Genomic DNA, 23,048 nt, shown 5'->3' with positions numbered 1-23,048 from the left:
TAAGCTTCCCATCGCCATTATGAACTCTTTTAACAGCTAAGGCTTGTTGAAAGGGCCAGCTTGTAAGACCTTCAAGGGTGGGGCTTGTACAGGTAGAAGATGCAGAATGCATACATTTATGTTGTTATCACATATTAGAGACAGAACATAGTTTGCAGCCATCTCATTTCCACCCTCATCTCTCTTTTTTTTAATGATTTATTTCTTGTTATCGGGAAGGAAAAACTTGGGAGTAAAGCCTAAAGAATAGGCTTTTTAGCAATAAGCTTTGTTCTAAATGACCATGGATGGAACCATTTTTAAAAGTATAACATTTGAAAAGTTATATATCACATTAAACAACTAATACAATTATAATGAAGAACTGATATCATTCTAAAGAACAAAATGATTTCAAAAAGAAAATACTTGCCTTAACAAGCTCCAATGAAAACCTAAATTGTAATATTTCTTCTTGAACTATTACTAAAGTAGATTAGTCAATAACTAAAAGAAAATGGTTCATTTTCGTTTCTCTCTCTTTCAGTAGCAGCAAAATTTTAGATGTAAATGGGTTAACTTTGTTTTAATTGTATCTGTTTAATTTATTGACGGTGTGCGGAATTGGTTAGGTCAGAGAGGTTTTATTGATCCAGTAATTATCTCTAACTTGTCTGATTTGTTTTAATTGCCTTCATTAAGATTAATTTAGATGGAACTTGTTCCCTGGGGATCTGTAGTGTAGATTTCAGGTAAAATTAGAATCACAATTTAAGGTTGCAAAAAGGAAAAAGAGACCATAGCCCAACTTGATACTGGTTAATCGGCCGCTAATTAATGAATCGTGTGGGGGAGTAATCATGCTTTAATATTAAAGTGCTAATTAGAATTTTTTTCACTAATACATGAGGGCAGTTAAAATAAGTGTTTAATTTCACTACCAATACATTATTCATAGTTAACTATTGTGGTAGCAGATTGGATACGCCAAAATGGAGAACATCAGTATAACATTTGTTCTAGAATATTTTTTATATTCAGTCAGGAGGTTCATGTATGTTTTTGATTAAATGTGAATCAATTTCTTGTGGAATGCATATACAGTAAAACTTAATAAAACCTTTAGGGTTGTTCAGCAGTATGCCTTCAAATTGAATGTTCTAATTCAATTTCTTCCTTATATTGATGTGGATTCTAAGTTCGATGTCCCTTTCCATATATTTTTTATCTCTAAACTTTTAAAATATTATATCCATTTGATATTCTATTAATACATCTTGTACCTTTATTATATCTATATTTAAATATTCATTAAACTCTGTAACATATTAATATTATGCAGCATATCTTACTGAATAATTGTTATTAATTTGAGAAAGCAAGGAATCCCAATACTTAAACTAAGATTTCACTTAAAAAATATGAAATTGTAATTACATATGCAAAGCAGTGAATGATAAAGTTGCATCTTCTATAGAGACTACTCTATTATCCTGTCAGAAAACCATTATTATACTGTAAATCTCAAATAATTTGTTAATAGATTTTCCAGTGTTAATGATACTATGAGTTAATTATCTAGCTACTACCCCATTTTTCACTTTGCGTTTGCATATTATATAGTGCTTTGTGTGCTGTTAATCTTAATTGTGATTATTTTATCTTATTAATATCACATACTATTATTGCATTAACCAACCTGTTTTTTATTATATATGTCTAAACTCCATCAGATGTATTTGTATGTGTGTATGTATACACCCCCTAAAGCACATTTGCACCTATTAGCACATACTGTCCTTTCTGAAACATAAGAAATATTTTGTATAAATATGAAAGATAAACTATAATACTCTGTAGATATTTTTGAAATTTTTATTGCACTGGAAAGAACATGTTGCAGTTTAAACCTATTTTGGATCGGACCAATAATTTCCACAAAGTTGTATGGTTTTTCTTGTAGTAGGAAATATAGAGATAGTAATATCAGATGTCTTAACTTCAACCAGAATTCACATTGGATTACTTGAGGAGCAGGGCCTCTGGAAGCCATCAAAGCTTCTCAAATGCTAACTGCCCAGGCTCATGTCAAATAAAGGATTCAGGTGGACACATTTCCAAGATGGGACACACACACACACACACACACACACATGACATCCAAGAGTGAGACGAATAGAAATTCTGTTTTTCAGCAAAACAAATGTTGATTCATTGTATGGTATTTACTTGAATTAGCTGAGGTTTTACATTTTTAGTGGATTGTTGATCCCCACCCACTCAATTTAACTATTCTTGAGAGAAGGGGTCTTTCAGTTTTGGATATGAAGGCTTAATACAATTTGCACCACCAGTGTTCAGAAGTGCAGTCAGACAGATGGCTGAGCTGGCAACCAGAAAAAAATTTATGGAAGCACATTTAAAAAAAAAATGATAAACATTTGACAACAAATGAAAAATATTAAACAGGACAATTTAATGAAAACTATCTGTCTTTTTTAGACTTACCTGCATACAGTGGTTGAAAACATCTGACATGCTTATAAGGTTATGTCTCAGAAGAAATATTTTTCATCAACTTATTTTATGTAATATCTAGAATAAAAAATGTTCATTGGTATTGTTCTTCCTGATGATAGCTAGAAGGAGAAGCATACAAATGCTAAAGTGTGCTAACTTGCTTCAGGAGAAAAATAATTGACTGGGAAATGTTGAGCTCTAGTGTTACATATCAAAAGCATGAGTAGTTCTTGGAGAAATGACTTAAAACTAAATTTGTCAGAACTGCATCCACTTCCTGGAACCATGTTCTCAGTCCACTGCTACCTTACAGAGCAGTTGTGGAGAGAAGATATTGTTTTCCCTCTTGAGCTCATGAATAGAAAACAGAAAACAAATCAGTATATTGTTGTGAGCTTACAGACTTTATCTTATACAGTACTGCTGAAAATGATGTATTTTTGTTTTCTCATAGAATATGAGTTAGAACAAGGATGTCCAGTGGATACTCAGATTTCACTTGAAGATATGACCTGGAATCACAGTAAGCTATGTGAAACCACCTGATATGTGAACTGAAATATTAATGTATAAATGAGCACTGCTAGAATAGCAAGCAAGAAGCTGGTTCCAGAGGTAGCAGCTGTTTGTTTACACCCCAGAAACTTGTATTCACAATCTTGTGACCCCTGAAACTGATGATTCCATTTAGAAATGAAGTCAATCAGAAGGTGTTAGAAATAACATTCATTGCATTGTCTAGCTTTCTTTTAAAAGCATCCGTACCAAATAACTATTACCTCATCCTGTTGTCACACGTTCCATCAGTTAAATGTTTGTGTTGTATGAAATACTTTTTAAGTAATTTAAATTTACTGTTTGTAAAAAGAAACAGTTCTTGGTAATCACATCACTGCCCTTTATTATTCTTTTCTAATCATAACAAACTGGTGCATTTTGATTGCTCTATTTTACTGTCCCAGCTTTGATACTGTTTTGGTGTACAGCAAATTGCTTTGTGTAATGATTTATTGTGTACGTGATATTTAACTGACTTGATATGTTGATACTTAGAAAGTCTTTCAATTAGTAGTTCAAAATGATTTTTGTAAATATATGCAAGTGATTGTAAACATACCTGTGGATTAAAGTATGGGTATTTTACCATGTTTTCCCTTCTAGCTATCAGGCTTTCTAGAATAGCAAAAAGCTATAACACACAAGGCATTTACAAACTCGTCTCTCAACCACAATTGAAAACGTTTTCTCTTGGGGGTATTGCCTGACTTCATTCCGTGTGGGAATATAAAATCATACCATAGGTTCCTTTCTTATACAAATTGTTTATTCTTCTATCTTAAATATTTAATTCAGGTTCTGTTTAATATAAGCATTTCAGTGATATATGAGGAATCATTGAAACTGGTTTATTTTGTTTCAACAGATGATCACTGTTATTCTTTCACATGCCGATGTGGTGGAAAATATACTGTTTCCAAAAATGAAGTTGAAGATGTTTCATTAGTAAGCTGTGATACATGTTCACTAGTTATAGAAATTATTTGATGTGCCTTCCAGGAAATACATCAATGTGGCTGGTATTGTAAATAGCTGGAATAGTAAAGAATAGCTCAATCTCAAATTGTTTCATTGTTGCATTCCAAATGGTTGGATGTGTGTGAAAATTCTCAGAAGAAAAGGTATGTGATGATAGTTTTTAGGCTCTCTGTTTCATTAAAACTAAATTACAAATAATCCTGAATCATGATACATCATTTATTGAATATAAAAAAATATAAATCACATTTGAAAGGTTAAAAAAGAGATGATAACATAAATCAATTAGCCTTTACAAATCCTGTGACTGTTGGGACTCGAACGCAGAAACCCAAAATCTGTCAAAGGCCAAAGCTGTGAAATAAAACAAACAGTTACTTAACATGTTGAGCATCAGTCATCCTTTAGCTTTTCTCTATTTGAGCTGAAGTATTAATGCAGTGAATTGAACATTTTAAACAGGCTAGTAGCTCAGGTAAGACTTACATATGCTCTTCAATTAAACTACAGTGTTGGGAGAATTTCTAGAATGAAATATGTTTATTTAATAAAGTATTTGGAATTATCTGGACTGATTTGTAGTTCCAATCTCTGCCTACTGCTTCTCTGGATACACGTCATGGCAAAAATACATACTTAATGGTGATTGATCAAGATTTCAGGTGATACATTATAAGATAGTTCAGAAAATTAGAATGTTTATATTGGTTTATTTTTCTCACGTTTTTTCTGTTAAGGCTAAATATTTTAATTAAGATGGGTCCCCAACCCCTAGTCCATGGACCGGCATAGGGCTACGGCATGCCAGAAACTGGGCCGTGCAAGCAAGCAAAGCCCCATCTACAGGAACCAAACAGCATGCAACACGACGCCCCCTCCGGTCCATGGAAAAACCTTATGGGCCACTCATTTCAGATAATGTGAATATGTATGACCAATTATCATTACTTTTAAGATATATATATGTATATATGACTATTAAGGTGGATTTATTCTCTTTCTGCATGCATCAAAAAATCATTGGTATCTTTAGGCAGACACTCATCTAAACAAAATAGGTGAATTAGGAATAAATATTATGAGATACGAGTTAACCAGCAAACTACAATTGTATAAGAAACAATGCAGATCAAATATACCCAGAATGAGGCAAGAAGCTGAAATAATTTTTAAAAATATATCATTAAAGTCTTCTGTTTAGGGGGCAATGGCATAAAAGCATTTTTATAAAATGATCCATCACACTAAAAGCATATTACACCTAATATTGAAGAGAGGGAGGGCTTCTATATGGAAAAGCCTTATTCTACAGCCATTTATGTTATTTGACACTGTGAACATGTAAATATTGATCTGGAAGATTTTATACTTCGATTTCTGAAAAGCTTTTAGCAAATCCCTCACTGAGGATTTCTGAATCAACTAAGCAAACAAGGAATTAAGAGTTCAGGTCCTCTTAGGAATCAATAACTGGTTAAAGAAAAGGGTAGTCAGCATAGGAATAACTGAAGAGAAGCAAGCAATGGAGCTGCTGAAGGTGTGGAATGAGTGGTATTTTAGTACCTGTTGTGGAAGTGAAAAAACCTTCCAAGTGTGCATAAGGCAGGTTTCTATATATCACATCATATGCTGCTACCAAGGAAGACATTGTAATATTTGGGAAGCAGGAAGGAAAGCCTTATTGTGTGAATTGTTGGGTCCAAACTAGTATATTTAGCATTGTTGTATTTATTGCAAAATAAAAAATGATGGTTTAACATATTGTTTTTATAGTGAAAAGAGAAAATCAAACCAATTGTTGAGAGACGGAGAGATGGTGTGTGTGTGTGTACGTATGTGTGTGTGTACGCGCATCCATATTTTTATATAGGTAGATACGTAACTAATACTGTGTAAAGGCTTAAACACAATCTCGTTTAAGAAGATCATGTTCTTTGTAACATTTTAACACCTTGGTCCCTGTGTTTCACTAGCTAATGAACATGTCTCATTGTCATAGCTTAAGCCCAAAGACTATAACAACTGTTAAATTAACACATTTTAGATTGCAGGAATATACCTTAAAGCAAATCCGTCCTCTTATCAATCCATATGGAACAGGACCATAACACCTGGAATCTGTAGAATTCCTGAGATTATCACCTTCTAACCAAACATGTCCTTTAGGTACCTGAGAAATATTAAAATTAAAGAACAAATATGTAGGTGAAAAGCAGTGCAATTAATACAGTCTAGTTTCATACTTTATACAACTGCAGCAAATGAATAATTTTACACTTTTAGATTCAGGGGGAAGAAATCCAATAAATACTCTGTCATAGGCTCCCCAAAGCACTGCAACACAGACAAAAATCTCCAAATGGAGATGTTAGGTTGGACCGGTATGACATTCATTTCTTTAATAGACTTTAAAAGAGTTAATTTAGGATGTTGACTGAAAATCTTGCTCTACTGTCACAGTAATAGCATTAGCAGGGCAGCCACACACTCATCAACATCCTGAGGCCAGCACTAAGGCTAGACCAGTTAGTAAGCTTCTGATGAACTAAATGGTAATTGATTGTGACATCAATTACGAATAATCTCATCATTTTATCAGAGAGGACTTGTCAAAGTTCTAATTAATATCACAATTCATTCTATGTGCAAGCAGGATTCACAACACATAATATTGTATTAATGACCATCACAAACCAGCAAGTCCTTATAATTTAAAAATTAATAAGTGACCTTACAATGTGACAGAAACCTTTTAATATGGACCGCATATGAACAACATGCTAGGGATTCAGCCATAAAAAAACTCCTTTATATCAATCATACTAACACAACAGCTGTAGTAAATAGAACAGTTCCTGGACTTATATATACTGAAATAACTCCAAGCCAATTAAAACTATTGTGAAGGTAAACATTTTAGAACTCAGAGATGAACTTCTAAAATAAATGAATTTAAAAAAAAGGATTCCTCCTTGTCCCGGAGAGCAGGACCAAAATGAAAGGAAGAGGTGAAACATGGAAGGAAAATTTAGGTTGGCAAAGTGAGAAGAACTGGACTGAACAAGAGGAAAAAATGGAAAATTTGGTGGGGATGGAACAGCTAAGTGGTTTGAAACTAGAGAAAACAAGTACTAGAACCGCGATGGCAAACCTATGGCATGCGTGCTGGAAGTGGCACACAGAGCCACTTATGCCAGCACACGAGAAGTCACCAGGAAGAGCCCCACTGTGCATGCATGAGCACCCCCGCCAGCCAGCTGATTGTTGGATATCTGCCGCGCATGCATGGGGGGAGACACGTGCATGGGAGATGCGTGTGGCATGCGGGGGGTTGCATGCACATGCGTAGAGGCGTGCGGTACGGGGGTCACATGTAGAGGCGTGAGGTGCACGTGTATGCACGGGGCGGGGGGAGTTGTGCGCACATTGCATCATGGCAAGACAAGGCAGAGTGAGGAGTGGTTGTTGAGTGGTAGGCAGAACGAGAGACAAAAAGAGGTGACAAACTAGCTCTCCTGAAGGGGAGGACACAAATCCAAACTCCCTTTATCCTCTAAACAGGAATGCATGCATCTGTTAGTGCTTTGAGATAGCGATTCAGGTATTTAACTATCCCTACACTATACATTTCTCAAAAGCAAAAGGGAAGTATGATTAATATTAACTTAAGGGGCAGGCTTAAATGTGCTTTCAGATGGGAGTATATTTAAGAACTGACTCCCTGCATCCTTCTTGGAGAAAAACATCAAGTCAGTTTCAAATGCCAACTCCAACTTCATCCACAGTTCTCCCAAGGGAAAGACATCCTCCCCAATATATTGCTCCACCTTTAAAACACATTACCTTTAAAAAAAAATGAAGCGGTTTACACAAGTCTATAAAATAAAATATCTTCAAACACTAGCAATCAGCTAGAAGCCCTACTAACACATTCCTAATAGCGTGAAGAACCTTCTTGTAAAAAGCCAGATGATGTGTGTGAGAAGGGGTGGGGTTTATTATTACAAAGGCATTAGTAAATCATGAAGACAAAATACAATATCCAACATAACCAGAGAGCATTAAACATGTTGGGAAAAATGTCAGTATCTGGCAACCAGCCTCCAGGAATTAAATGGATAGCATTAGGACAATAATGGACAGGGATAAAGGATTGGCTCAGTTTTGGAGTTAACAGAACAGCTAGAGTCAAAATAATTTTATTAAAGTTTACAAATACAAAGATCAAATATTACTAGAAACAGAAAAGTATAAAAAGGTGCAAAGAGATAGAAATATATATATAAAAGATGACTCCCCCGCCCTCCAGAAAAGTATAAATCATTTCAGTGACGCCTTCTCTAATATTTCAGTTAAAAAACATCTCTTCTTCCCTTATTAATTAAATTGTAAAAATGTATATTTCAGTATTGATCTATAAAAGTTTATTGAGAGCTACCAGAAATAGTGAGATACATATTTTAACCTTCAAAGAAATCCATTTTATAATCCAATCACTTTCTTTAAGAAATAAAATAAATCTCTTCCTACTTATAAACAGATGTTTAAGACCTTGTCATTTGGTCCTGGTCCCAAAAAATTCTCATTAATGGCTATCAGAAATAACAACATACCAATACATATTTTAATCCCCGTCAAATTTCACTTTATAGTCCTGCTTAATTTTGAAAAGCTTGATCTTTAATCCTGTCAAAATCCTATATGTTGATTTCTTATCATTTTCTCTTTATCTCCCTTTAGGATCAGCTTTAGTAGTTTAACCCATCCTTTTTGTAAATCCAAGATTTTAAAAAAACTTTCCAAATAATTTTCTTGATTATTTGTATATCCTTTTTAATTATTAAGACATTGTAAATCCATCATATCATCTTTTCTGTGTCACTTTTGTAATATGGCTTTTTAAAAAGTTCAGATCCACATTCAAATCAGACTCGGCCTCTTTTTTATTCAATAGAAGCTGTTGTTCTTTTATATCCTCTATTATAGTATAAAACAAGTAATTTCTGAGTATATTGCTCCTAAATAACCTTAATTTCTTCTATAGTCAAATAGTATTGTTTCATTGTATTAATGGATTGTTTCTCATTTAATTTTACTTAAGTCGCTGGTTCCCTCGAATCAACTTTCAAAGTCCCTTCTAACCATCTGTTTATTTTCCATCATCAAAACTTTCCCACAGGAGTATTTCTTATATTAATTTCAAAATCTTGAAAATATATTTTGCACTAAGCTTATGTAGTAATAAACAGCACTGTATAAACTTGTCTTATGTGTCTGATTTCATTCCTATCCATTCATCAAGGATCTACTGTTTGTAAGGTGATGTGGTCAAGTATAATACTGCTCAGATCTGGTTTCTCTCTGGATTTCTTTTTGCACCTATAGATATGGGGCAATATCTATATTGTTTGGAGCTGATCATTTGGATTGTTTGCAATGCTGGTCTCTTCTGGCTTTCATATTTTTGGAGGCCCTCCAGAAGCAGTTCTCTGGCCACCAAAATTGCCATTCTTCTGGCTCTCTGAGGCTTTCTCCTCACTCTGCTCAGCTATCGCCTCATTCAGTACCATTCATTTAGCTGCCACCCTTCTTCAGCCACTCTATGTAACATTGGGGCTGTGTAAGACAGGAAAAATAAGACTCTCCACATTCTCCTCCCAACGCCATTCTTCGTCCTGTCTAAGACTTGCAGATAGTAGTCTGCTACCACTTGGCTTATTGTGGCTCTGTGATCCAATCCTAAATCCTGAGATTCTGTGAAAAATGGTCATATGCCACTTTTTTCAGTGCTGTTGTAATTTCAAATAGTCACTAAATGAATGGTTGTAAGTCAAGGACTACCTGTACAGCTCCTTTTAAAAGAACCCACTCACTCACTCACAAGGCATAGGTGAGGGGAAGGATGCAGGTGCACATATTGGACTGCCTGGAATTTAGAGGGTTTTATTCCTAGAGAAAGGACATATTCTGTTTGCAAATTTAAAGAACTGTGATTATCACGTGATTCTTAAGAGAGAATTTTTAAAAAATTTTGCTTCAGCTCCAATTTAAATTGGATTATTTTCCAAAATAAAGGTAACAATTTATCCACATCCTATTAAATATTGACTACTAAAGGCTAATTAATCTATAGTTATCACAAACTTTTGAATAAGACCTGTTCTCAACCATAACACAATTTTCAGACTGTAAGCTTTAGAGCAAAAGAATATAAAACAACAAAAATATTCCAAAATTTATTTAATGTCTGAAGCCTGCTATTCAGAGTGTAATATGTAAATATCGTTTGATTTAGAGTAAATCAAATTAGCTATTTGAACTTTTGATGTATGTTTTAACATCTTCTGCTATTAAATACTTTTCAATCCTATGTCTACAAATGTTTTAATAAAACTGATTTAAACTTATATAAATTAAATTTATATATTAAAACCAAATAGTCATATTTTATAGAAAAGTTGTATATAGAAGAACAAGAAATACTTTTAAGTCTTGGGAACTAACTTCATCAAATGTATGTTATACAGGTGAAACTGTTAAAAAAAGACGAGTCCACCATAATTAAAGAAAATTATAATAAACTCATGATTGGAAGGAAGAGGTTAAAACAAGGTTTAAAAGAACAGATGCGATTTAAAACCTGATCATCAGTAAAATGTTGCTTTATATTTATTTATAAAATGAACAACATGCTACACATGTACTCCACATTTTTCCTTCAATCCTGTCCACTCAAATAATGTTTTATACAAGGTTCTATGTATTAAATCCAGCCATTGTCAGCAAAGTGCCAAGTTGTTCATGTCACTACCAGGAAACTACATTTGGAAACCCTCCAATAAATCATCTATTAATAACAGCAATCAGAAGATGAATCTTTAATTTTTTGTGTAGTTTCTGGTTTACAAAAGAATGACTACAACTAAATCTGCCCAATTACTTAATCTGCCCAATTACTTAATTGATTTTGGATGGCTACAATGTTCCCAATTCCCATCCAATGATCAGCCTATTATTTCATGTCAAAAACCACTCCATTTACTTTTCTAAAAAGTTCAACGCTAATGAGTAATTAGATGGTCATAAGTGAAAGGTGAACATTATACATAACTCAAGAGACTGGAAAATTTAAAAGTTAAACATCTGTCATATGAAGAAACCAGGACATAAAGATATAACTCTTAATATAGTAAGATGTTTCATATTGTCATTAAGATTGTAACTAGTGCAAAACAGTGCTGGTGCAAGATTGTTTCTGTTCATGTTTTTCTTTCCACTACAGTCTCTGTATTGTATTTCAGTTCTTTTCTGAAGGGTTCAAAAGAAACTTTGCAAAAGGCTAACTATAGGGAGAAAAATGCAGGAAATTCCTTTATGGTATATGAAATTTAATTAAAGGCATGAAAACAAAAATGCCACTACAAAACATGAAAGATTTGAAAGCAAAATTAATACTTACATAACTGTGGGTCTTTATAAAATCTGAGGGATTGCTTGTACAGACTTTTTCTCCTTCCAGGCCCATTACTCTTTTACAAATATTTGTTTTGGGGTCAGCTGGATTTGTTGCAATGACAATATCACCTCTACGGAAAGTCCATAAAGAAAAGTCAGCATCTAGCAACTTGTTAAGTGAAAAACACAATTTAAAATCCACCCCAAATCAGGTATGTGGTTATTCTAATGAGGTCCACATCCTTCAGGTACTTCAGATTATTTTGCTTTTAGTCTATAGAATAAGAGAATTCCAGTGCTGCAGTATTAGAGGACAGATGGGAAGGTAGTTGTTTTTACCTGCCAACCAAAAAACTAGATCAACGGTCCCCAATCTTTGCGGCTTGACAGCCTGGCTTCGGGGAGTGGGGGGGAGAGGCCAGCATGTGCCTGCCCACAGATCAACTCGTAGCTCTGGCCAGCCAATCATGTAGCCCCATTCCAAATAGACCCTGGCCCAGTAGTGGGTCGTGACCTGGGGGTTGGGGACCTGTACTAGATAAAATTTTTGATTCCATGAGCATATGGAGACTTTGGCAAGAAGAAACTTACTTAAAATGCAAACAAATCTCCAGTGACTTCTAGGACATCGGCTTATACCTGGAAACATAACTATTTCATTTTCATAATTACTTTTAAGTCTTGTGATTCACCACAAGCTATGTTTGAATTGTTGTCCAACAGCAATAAGCATCTGATTGTAAATGTTTGGCTTAATGCATGCAATCCAGATTTTTATCATAGTGTTCAGCATTATGCACACATTCAGTACTCCATAAACTACTAATAAAATAGTATTTGGATAACATAAAAATGGTATTTACATTTCTGGCGATAACTGCATCCTGATGATAATCTCTAGCTATCCATTACAAAGTAAGACAAGATAACCTTTAAATAAGCACGATGAAAGTATGGTGAAGAAAGCTTCCATCAACCATAAAATGTTAACTCTTTTTATTTTTGTAGAATGACGATCTGAAAGTGTATGAATAATACTAATACAGAAAATGATAAAGGTAGCAACAAGTTCCTTAGCAAAAAGCATACAAAGCATTCAGGTAAACTATAAAAAAATAGAGCAACGTACTTCTGAATACGATAAAAGTGGCTGCTAAGATTTTCTGAAAATACAATATCAGAATTTTGAATTGTAGGCTCCATTGAAGGTCCTGTACACTAAAGAAAGAAACGAAGAAAGTAAGTTTTCCAAATTATTTCAAAGACTCCAAAATATACTTGTTAGTAGCTAACAAAAAAACAATCACATTAATTTAAACTAATGTTACTAACAATATACAATGGTACTTTGACTGCTTTTAAACTCATCAAATTTGGTACTTAATGCATTTTGATACAAAAAAAACTATCCTGGTACTTGTTTGTTTGGTACTCAATGTGCAAGCTAAAACTTGTGTCAGTTGCCTCATGGCCAATACATTATTCTTTATCGGAAAATGTGTTTGGTACTCATTTTTCGTACTTGTGCCTCCCAGAACCAATTAACAAGTACCAAGGTACCAGTGTAATGCAAAAGCTTATAGGGCTTGTATTTTTAAGTATACAAGTTAGATATTAGTATTTATGGATTCTGATTCCAAAGTTCTTGGACTTTTACTAGAGAAGTGGCTAGTTTACAACCTCTGAAATGAGCTTTGACAGCTCTACAAGAAAACTGTTCTCTAACCTACATATTACTTCAACACGAATCCATGATCATTAACCCTTTTACTTCTTCCTCTCACCACTTACATCTCTCAAGTGAGTGAGAGATATCAAGGAACTGCCAAACAAGCTAACAGTAAACAGCCCAATCAAAGAACCACCAAGACCACTCCCACCAACATCGATAGGGCGGGTATCAAACTTGATCGCATCGCTGGCTGTATTGTGATGTAACATGTTTTTTGCCTTCATAGAGCCAGGGTGGGCGTGGTCTCCGCAGGCTGTATCCAGCCTGCGAGCCGCCAGTTTGACAGGCCTGTGCTAGAACATAAAATGAGAGCAAACCTCAGTCCCTACTTGCAACTGATGATGTTACCTAGTTCTGGTAACGAAATGTCTGCAAGAATACAAGCTCAGAGAGTACCCAAGACCCTTCATTTCAACTAGCATGAGAAATATTCTCCTCTATTGGTTCTTTGGGGATATTTTTTCAACTTCCCATATAGCTAAGTCTTCATACTAAGCTAGTTTTTCATTTCACTATTAAGCAGGCCTAATCTATTAGTTTCTGAGCTGAGGCCATATCAGAAAGATGCTGCCATCTGCTGAGATTATTGATACAAAGATGTTAATGTTAGAGTAACACATTGAAAGCTAACATATACTTGTTTTCATCAAAATTAGCTTCTTTTAACTTACCATCACAATTCCTCCAAGATATTCAAAAACACAATGGGCTATGCACCCATACTGAATAGTATACCCCAGAAGTCGGAAAGTCTTTCCAATTACATCTTGCAACATAACAGTATAATAGGTGTGCAGTTGATCCTAGTTTAAAGAAAAGCACACTAATTATTCATTTTTGTGGCGATATATCATATATATTATTCAAGCAACACTTAAGATATGACTATTATAAATTACTGTATATTCAATCACAATGCAATAGGTTGGTCTAGACTCCAGAGGTTAAGGCATCAACCTAGAAACTCTGAGTTCTAGGCCTGCCTTACCCATGAAAACCAGCTGGGTGACTTGGTGTCAGTCACTCTCTGTCAGGCCAGGCTATTGCACAGGGTTGTTGTGAGAAAAATAGGAGGACAAAAGAATATTAGGTGTGTTCCCTTTTTATTTATTTATAAATGTGAGATAAAAATAAATAAATAAAATGGAAATATATATATAAAGAGGAATGCCATTACTACTATTTTTACAATAGTAGACAAATTTGCCTAAATAAAAATGTGTTTACTGGAGAAAAATCAACAAGAAAGTGTCTGCTAGTATTTCATATAGCAATGTACTTATAATACTGATAATAGATCAGGGGTGTATATATCTTATCACTTTCAACTTTCAACCATTCTTTAAAGTTAATGTTATGTAAAGTTTTTTTAAAGTAACTCAGTCTTGACATAACTAAGGTATGTGGAGTGGGAATGGATATGTTTAAAACACAACTGCCATCACTGGTCATTTGTGAACACTGTTACTGAACATTTTCACTGCACAGGATATTTCTAAGCACATTTTTATCTAGTGGTGCAGGGGAATGACCAGAATAAATGTATAAAATTCTATTTAAATATCTATAAGAGCAAAGAAAATCTAACACTAGATATAAACAAGGGCCAACATAGTTATTTCAGTCTTAAGTGATCAAATAATATTTTAACTACTCTACTCCTAATCTATTTTATGAAGGAGTCTTTAGAATGAAGATGTCATCATACACTGTTTTATCATGTTGGTTCTTCTTTTATTACTATGCATTTTTAACTTTTGTTTTATGCCCTTTGAGTAGCTCTGTGACTATGTGAATGTTCCTTAAAAATTAATTTAGTACATCTAGTTTTAAATTCAACTATTTTTCTTTTGGCTTATAGGTAGTATTTTCTCATATTAAAGTATGATTCCATCAAATGACTAGAATATTTTTTCATCATGGTATGATATAGTACTAATTATATTCATAGTTTATTCAGTAATTACATCAAACCAGGATAAGTATGAATGAAACCTTTAGTGTGAAATGACTAACATATTCAGTTTAAACAATTTTTTTCAGAATAAGAGAAAAATTGTCAGATCAATTATTAACACAGGATAGTTGGAATGAAACACTATAAAGTTAACTATTGGCAGATATAATGTTACAGTTTTCCTTTAATTGATTTATTTACTTATTTATTTTTCTCCTTTGTATGGATACCCCTTGGCTTGTGTGTTCTGTTAAGGTTGGCAGCTATGCTGGAGGTATACCACAAGATAGTATACCAGAAGGGTCACCCAAGCTAGACAGGTCTCAACTGGACAGCCAGACCAAGAGTATCCACAAACTCATTAGCATAATGAGACAACAAAAAAAGGGCGTTGGTACTTACCTGACATGCCCGTTCTCTTTGAGCTGCAAAGAGCATCCAGTAGTGGGAGGTGCTTCAGTCTCTGCTTGCCTAGGCTGGGCTTAATTTGCGGAACGCTCCTCCTCCTCCACAGGACTCCTCCCCAGCGTTCCCCAGTTTTGGCGAAGACGAGAGAAGCAAACACCCTCGCCCTTAATACGCTAAAATTCGTTGGCCGAAACAGGATCCCACCAGACGGAAAGAGGGTGGGGCTGGATGCTCTTTGCAGCTCAAAGAGAACGGGCATGTCAGGTAAGTACCAACGCCCTTTCTCCCATGAGCTTCTCAGACCATCCAGTAGTGGGACATACCAAAACTTGGCCTGTCCTACGGGAGGGACTCTGTCTGTCTTGGACACTCATGGTCCCTGTGGACCCATCACAGAACCCTTCTGCCAAAGGACACCTCAGCTGATGCAAACACATCTATTTTATAATGCCTAATGAAAGGCAATGGAGAGGCCCAGGTTGCGGCTCGACAGATGTCAGTGATTGGTGCCTGCATGGCCCATGCTGCCGATGTTGCGGTGCTCCTTGTTGAATGAGCTGTTATGCCCCTGGGCACCTGTAGTGATTGAGTCTGATACGTTTTCACTATTGTGGCCCATAGCCAACAGCCTATTGTGGAGGATGTGACCTTGCATCCCTGAGTGTTGGGCTGAAAGGACACAAATAAAGCTTCTGAAAGATGCTGTGTGGTGAATATGTATCTGCAATGCTCGCCTCACATCCAGCCGATGCCACTGTCGTTCCAACCCTTGGGATGGTCTGGGACAAAAATTAGGAAATATCAGTTCTTGTGCCCTGTGAAAGGCTGAATTAACTTTGGGTATGAACATAGGATCAGGACGAAGGACAACCCGGTCGGAATGGAAGACGCAAAGATCTTGTCTGATCGACAAGGCTGCCAGTTCTGAAATACAATGAGCAGAGGTGATTGCTACGAGAAAAACTACTTTATACGTCAGAAATTGGAGACTTGATTGCAAAGGTTCGAAAGGGCACTTAGTGAGTGCAAGAAGGACCCTGTTAAGGTCCCAAGTGGGATAACGGTGAACTGTTGGCGGGTGTAAGTTTGTGGCTCCTCGAAGGAAACACTGTATGCGTGGATAGGAGACCTTCATAAGTGACAACTGACACCAAGGCCGCCACTTGTCTTTTCAACATATTAGTTGATAATCCCCTGTCAAACCCCTCTTGTAAGAACTCTAGGATTTGAGCCACAGATGGAGAAGTGGGATCAATTTGAGACTTGGTATACCATTTGCAGAAACTGGACCACGTGGCATTGTAGATGCGAGTTGTTGAGGGGCATCTGGCAGCTTGGATGGTGGTGATAACTCTGTTGGAAAACTTTTCGCTCTTCAGACGACTCCGCTTAACCTCCAGACGGTCAGGTGCAACCATTGAGGGTCCAGATGTTGAAGGGGTCCCTGGGTTAACAAGACCCTGTCTGGCGGAATTCTCCATGGTGGTGATACAGATAGACTGCGGAGGTCTGCAAACCACGGCCGTCTGGGCTAGTAGGGAGCTACCAGAAGCAGCTCCACCCTATCGTCAAGCAGCTTCTGGACGACCTTGGGGATCAGTGGAAGTGGTGGGAATGCGTACAGAAGTCCCGGGGGCCAATGGCAATGGAGAGCATTGAAATTCTCCGCTCCTTGCGAGGGGTATCTGGAAAGAAATCTCGGGAGCTGAGCGTTGAGGGAGAAGCAAACAGGTCTACCACTGGCTTCCCAAATGTCCTGACTGGCTCTTGAAAGAGGGTCGGATGGAGGTGCCACTCCGTTTGATCTATCATGGCTCTGCTTAGCCAATCTGCCTGTGTATTTGACAGTCCTGAAATGTGTTCTGCTCTGATGGAAATCAGGTTAGTTCCCCCGTTTATTTGTGTGAGCTTTCACAGTTACATTGTCGGTCAATATTAATATGTGTTGATTGCGTCCTGTGGAAGGAAGCTGCGGAGAGCCAGGTGTACTGCTCGAAGCTCCAGCCAGTTTATGCTGCACGACTGTTCAATGGAGGACCAGCGGCCTTGGGCTATGATTGATTGAAAGTGAGCTCCCCATCCAAACAGGCTGGCATCGGTGGTGATGGTAAGTCTGTGGGGCTCTTTGAATAGACAACCTTTGTTTTTGGCTGGTCTGGTCCACCAGAGGAGAGATATGAGGACCTGTGATGGAATCTTGACCTTGGATTTGGATTTGCTTCGTCCGGATCGCTGGTACGGGAGCAGGAACCACTGGAGGGATCTAGTGTGGAGCCGGACCCAAGGAATAATAGATATACATGAGATCATCTTGCGTAACAATTTTGATAGATCAGCTAGGGACACCCTCTTATGAACCCTGATCTCAACTAATTGATGAATGCTGTTTTGTCTATCTGGTGACAGGAAAACTTTGCCTTCCACTGTATCTATGACTGCCCCCAGATGGATTAATCAAGTCAAAGGTGTTAAATGACTCTTTTCCCAGTTGATTGAGAACCTGTGTAGTTGTAGGGATTGTAATGTAGTCTGAGTATCTATTACTGCTTGATGAACAGAAGATGACAAAATTAAGATATCATCGAGGTTATACTGCAGTTGTATGGGAACACGCTGGAGATGAGCAGTGAGGGCTGTGAGAACCTTTGTGAAGGTCCTGGGGTCAGATGCTAGTCCGAAAGGAAAAGCCACATATTCAAAATGGAGTTTATTATAACAGAATCGTAAAAAATTATAGTGGGAAGGCCGAATGGGAATATGTAAGTACACCTCCGTCAGATCTATGGATGTAAGGACATCACCTTTTCTGATACCAAGTAAGATAGATTGCAGGGTGTGCATTTTAAATTTGTGATATACTAAAAATTGATTTAAGACGTTTCAAATCCAAGATTGCTCTCCACCCCCTTGAACTTTTGGGAACAACGAAAAGATGTGAATAGAGACCTCGCCCTCATTGGTCAGTAGCTACTGGTTGTATGGCTCATATGTCCAGTAGGTGCTGAATACTGTTTCTATAAGATTTGTTTAACCGGATCTCTGGAAAGAGGGCATGACATAAAGAAGTCTGGGGGAGCGGATTGAAACTCCAGCGCGAGGCCGAATCTGATTGTGTCTCTGACCCAGGAATCAGATGTTGAGGAGTCCCATTGGTCCACGAATAATTTAAGGCGGCCGCCAATGGGAGCCGGGTCCATGGGGTTATCTTGGATGCTGGAAAGACCTATTTCCCACTCCTCGGAAGGATCTCTTGGATTGGCCACCCCTTCAGTTCCTATCCCCAAAGTCTGACCTCTCTGGCTGTTGCCCTGGTGGGAAAGGTGGGGGTCTCTGGTATCTGGTTGAGAATGGACCCTGATAAAAGGGCCGAAAGGATCCCCTCTGAAAGGACTGAGGGTTTCTAGGGTCTGACTTCCAAAAAAGGGAAGGTAAAATTTTCTTTTTGTTTCGAGTCTCGATAAGTAGCGGATCGAGGGAAGGGCCAAACAGGCTGTCTCCTGCAAGAGGAGATGAAGCGAGCTTGCATTTATGCTTAATATCCGCTTGCCAGTTCTTTAACCATGTGAAGTAATGGCTCTGGCTGAAAACTTAACTGCATGAAAGGTTGCGTCAGTTGAGAATTCAGCGGCTGCTATAAGCTTTGCAATGTCTTGGTGTGCTCTAATGTTAGAATTGGGGACATGCTCCCGTAATAGCCGGAGCCATCTAAGGGAAAAACGGGTAAAGAAGGAAGCGGCCGTGGCTGCTCTGATGGCCCACGCATCAGACTGATGGGCCCTGCGTAGGGCTAGCTCGGCCTGTTTTTCCTCCTGCTTTAATGCCTCCAGCACCTCACTGGGAATGGAGGACGAGGATGCTAATCTCACAATGGGTTCGTCTACCTCGGGAGTATTCAACAATTTTAAGAAATCTGGGGCCAAATTAAAGAATTTCCTGTCGTAACCCATGGGGGCCAGGTACACTGCTACAGAAGCCCACTGTTTTTGTACCAGGTCTGCAAACATGAGGGACTGGAATCACGTCTACCTCGACTACAGGTTGGTTGAAAATGAGATCCTCTGGTCCCTCCTCTGACGGAGTTGGAATGGTAGAAGGGGCCGGCTTATCCAGGAACGCAGTGTTTTTGGCCTTAAACAAGAGAGATTTGAAAAGTTGTGGCCAGAATAAAGTTGGTTGGGAACAAGGCCTCATCCTGAGACATCCCCCTTTCTAAGGGATCCGCTTCTGACATGGCCGGGTCAGTATCATGTATTGATTCTGATTCACTCTGTTCCATCTGCTCAGTGTGTTCCACTTCTTCCGCCGCCTCCTCCTGCTCCTCCTCCTGCGGCTCCTGGAGGAGCATACCCCCTTGAAACTGTACCTGGGTATAGTGTTGCTCCGATCTGGTCAATGATCGAACTGATTGCGAATCATACTCAGCGGGTGCAGGATAATCCCTGGTCAGAACTGCATATTGCAGGCCTGCTGCAATTCCCTGACGGATAGCCATCTCCATCCAGGTCTTCATTCGCTCTGGCATTTCATCTGGAAGAGACTGTTCCTGTTGAAGACCGGCAGCCATTGGTGTGAACGTCACTTTGGGTATCCTTTGCATGGTTGGTGATTGAGTTGACTGGCCTGTTGACTCTGGAGGGCCACACTGCGCCTGGATGAGGGGGAGAGATCTGGGGAAGGAGAGGGGGAAGAGGACAATGGCTCTGGACTGTGGGGTGAGGAAGCTTGAGAGGTCCTGTGTGCCTCCTGTGTGTACTTATCTATTTGTTTTTCCAGTGCCTTGTGGCACCTGTTGGCGTCTTTTTCTGATGCCTTAGAAGTCCCTTTTTTTTTTGCTTAGGATTGTGTTGAGATTTAGACTTGCCCCTTGAAGTTGAGGTGTGTGAACCACTATCCCCTGCCATTTTGATTATAGAATTAACAGTACACTCGTTATTTAATGCTATATTGTGTAGGCAGTTGGCGCGCCCAGGGACCTGGCCAAGGATGGACAGGGTGCCCTGAAATCGAATCCCCTTTTATATATATATATATAAATATGAATATCTGTTTCAAAATTGAGTCGTATCTCAACAATAATAATTTATTATTGTTATGATATTGCTAGTATTATATTGGTATGATTATTATGATTATATTGGAATTATTATAGTTATTATTATTATCAGAGCATTCAGGTATGCAAATATATATCAAATTTGGATTTCCCAATCAGCCAAATTGAGAACGCCTAGCAGGCCAAATTATCACACACAGGCCTTCAACAGCTTCCCTGCACAGGCAGACGCTGGCCTAGGTGCTCGCTGTTGTGCCGCTGGAAGGGAGAACTGTGAGGGTTAAGCCAACAACAAGAATTAACAATGGCCTCGAATAAGGTTAGAAATGAGGTTGTGATGATTCCTCGGGGTATTTTGTGTAAAAAAACTCTTAATCTGGAATAAAGATTACCTCACACAGTCTACTGAATTTGCACTCAGCACAGCCATGTGGTCCCCTTACAGCAAAAATGGTGACCGGCCGTTATTTGTGGTGTGCACGCCAGCAGCAATCTCCCGCCGTAAAAAGGGATAAGCTTCAACAGCTTTCCCTTAGGGCTAAACCGGCTGGGAGGGGTGAAAATAACCAGGCGATTACACCTCCACCCCTAAACGGCGTTCTGGGGGAAAAAACTTCGATATGACTCAGGAGAGAGCGAGAGAGAAGAGCCACACTGTTTGTATGTTAAAATGGCGCGGCTATCGCAATGGCAAGGGGAGGGCTAGCGGGGAGGGCGTAATGAAATCGAAGCCTCCCTGCACTTAGGAACGCAAGAAGCACTTCCTGATAATGTGATCCCCGATGGCCAGTTGGCAAAGGCAGCGTTGGTAGGTGGAAGAGCAATTGTTAGAAGATGAAATTGACTGTCTCCAAACCTGAACAAGAATCCTCCTGCTTCAGCCAAGGAGTAACGAAAAGCACTGCCTATCTCTCATGAGGCAGAGCCAAAACTGGGGAACGCTGGGGAGGAGTCCCGTGGAGGAAGAAAAGCGTTCCGCAAATTAAGCCCAGCCTAGACAAGCAGAAACTGAAGCACCTCCCACTACTGGATGCTCTGAGCAGCTCTTGGGACAAACAATCCTATATCAGATTGGACTTTGCCCAGGTTAACAAGAACCACATCAGTTGCTGTCCCTGGCAGCTGTCACAGGGTTGGAGAAAAACCTGACAACCTAATAATGCAAAAAAATTGCCAACAAAATGTTATGGAAAGGGTCTCAACCATGTCAGGTAAGGTGCCCAACGGTAGGACAATAGGAATCCCAATTGTTGAGCAGCCAGTGGCATAAGCAAATATCTCTATTCTACAGAGATACACTGGATGACCTCATGGAATGAGTCAGGGTAAATTAGATATTGTCAAATGAGAAATGATCGGGTTGGAAATTAATCTCCTGTATGTCAGTGAGCTACACTGGTCAGACAATGACTTTTTCCAATCTGAGGATTTCACTGTATTATTCAGGACAAGATACTAGGAAAACAAATGGACTGGTGTTTCTTGAAAGCAAGAAACTTGCTAGAGCAGTGGAAAGCTTTTCAACTGTCAATGAATTGAAAAGCAATGAGCAACCAAATGTAGATTAGTCCACTCTAATGTATTCCCCTCAGCTATTTATGGTTGTGAAAGTTGGACTTTAAAAAAGCAAGATAGAAAGAAAATTGACTCATTTGAGCTGTGGTTCTGGAGAAAGCTCCCATGTATTCCTTGGACAGCAAAAATGACCAACAAGTACTGGAGTACATAACACTAGAGACATGTCTCTGGATGAAAAAAAAAATCACAAAACTGCATCTCAATTATTTTGGCCATGCCATGCAGGGAATTCACTAGAGAAAGCAATTATTTGGAGAGTTAGCAGTAAAAGGAAATCAGGTGACCTAAGTCACTGTTTTCAGTGTTGTTGTAACTTTGAATGATTACTAAATGAACTGCTATATGTCAAGGACCACCTGTATTTTTTTTTATAAAAAAAACTCATTTTCTTGTATAGTCACAGTTCCTTATTTTCTATTTTAAAAAACATGCACACCTACTTAGCTACTCCTTTTCGGGATAATCAACATTATACAAACTGCAGAAAAAGAGTAAGAAGTGGATCCAGAAACTGTGCCTGCTCTAAAATAGTGTCTGCTTTCTGGAGTATCATATATCATAAGATTTATGAGGCATCAATCCTACAGCATTTTATGAAGTCTTTTAAGACATGGGTATGGGGTCTGGAAGTCAGGTCAAGCTATCAATGTGATTTCTGCTTATTATAATCTGAGTTGGGTTTGTCCTTAGCCATTATTTTATTAATTGTTGCTGAGGTTTTTGTTTGGTTTTAATCATACACAGAATGCTGTACTACAACTGTGAGATCAGTAGATAGATAAATTGTTATATTAAATAGTACATATACAACTCTAGTGTCCCTACAAATT

General features: G+C 37.9%; 2 protein-coding genes across 8 annotated transcripts in view; one reads left to right on the top strand and one right to left on the bottom strand.

The window, feature by feature from the left end:
• DNAJC24 (DnaJ heat shock protein family (Hsp40) member C24) overlaps positions 1-5,792 on the top strand; it is a 34,306-nt gene extending 28,514 nt beyond the window's left edge. Inside the window, exons 4-5 of the mRNA XM_026664790.2 lie at positions 2,954-3,022; positions 3,923-5,792. Coding sequence (XP_026520575.1) covers positions 2,954-3,022; positions 3,923-4,044 — 191 coding nt within the window. The 3' untranslated portion in view covers positions 4,045-5,792. The remainder of the gene's footprint in view (positions 1-2,953; positions 3,023-3,922) is intronic.
• Positions 4,234-23,048, bottom strand: part of IMMP1L (inner mitochondrial membrane peptidase subunit 1) — a 33,683-nt gene continuing 14,868 nt past the window's right edge. For all 7 annotated transcript variants that reach the window (XM_026664787.2, XM_087951063.1, XM_026664786.2 and 4 more), the window contains 5 exons: positions 13,894-14,025; positions 12,620-12,708; positions 11,495-11,621; positions 6,095-6,205; positions 4,234-4,389 (listed from right to left, as the gene is read on the bottom strand). In XM_026664787.2, coding sequence (XP_026520572.1) covers positions 4,321-4,389; positions 6,095-6,205; positions 11,495-11,621; positions 12,620-12,708; positions 13,894-13,998 — 501 coding nt within the window. In that variant the 5' untranslated portion in view covers positions 13,999-14,025 and the 3' untranslated portion in view covers positions 4,234-4,320. The remainder of the gene's footprint in view (positions 4,390-6,094; positions 6,206-11,494; positions 11,622-12,619; positions 12,709-13,893; positions 14,026-23,048) is intronic.

This window comes from Notechis scutatus, chromosome 1 (genome assembly GCF_049901735.1).
Source record: "Notechis scutatus isolate UNSWTSFEM ecotype Mainland chromosome 1, rNotScu1.2, whole genome shotgun sequence".
Taxonomy (NCBI): domain Eukaryota; kingdom Metazoa; phylum Chordata; class Lepidosauria; order Squamata; family Elapidae; genus Notechis; species Notechis scutatus.
The sequence above is the reverse complement of the archived record's forward strand: the minus strand, read 5'-3'. Positions and strand labels throughout refer to the sequence as shown.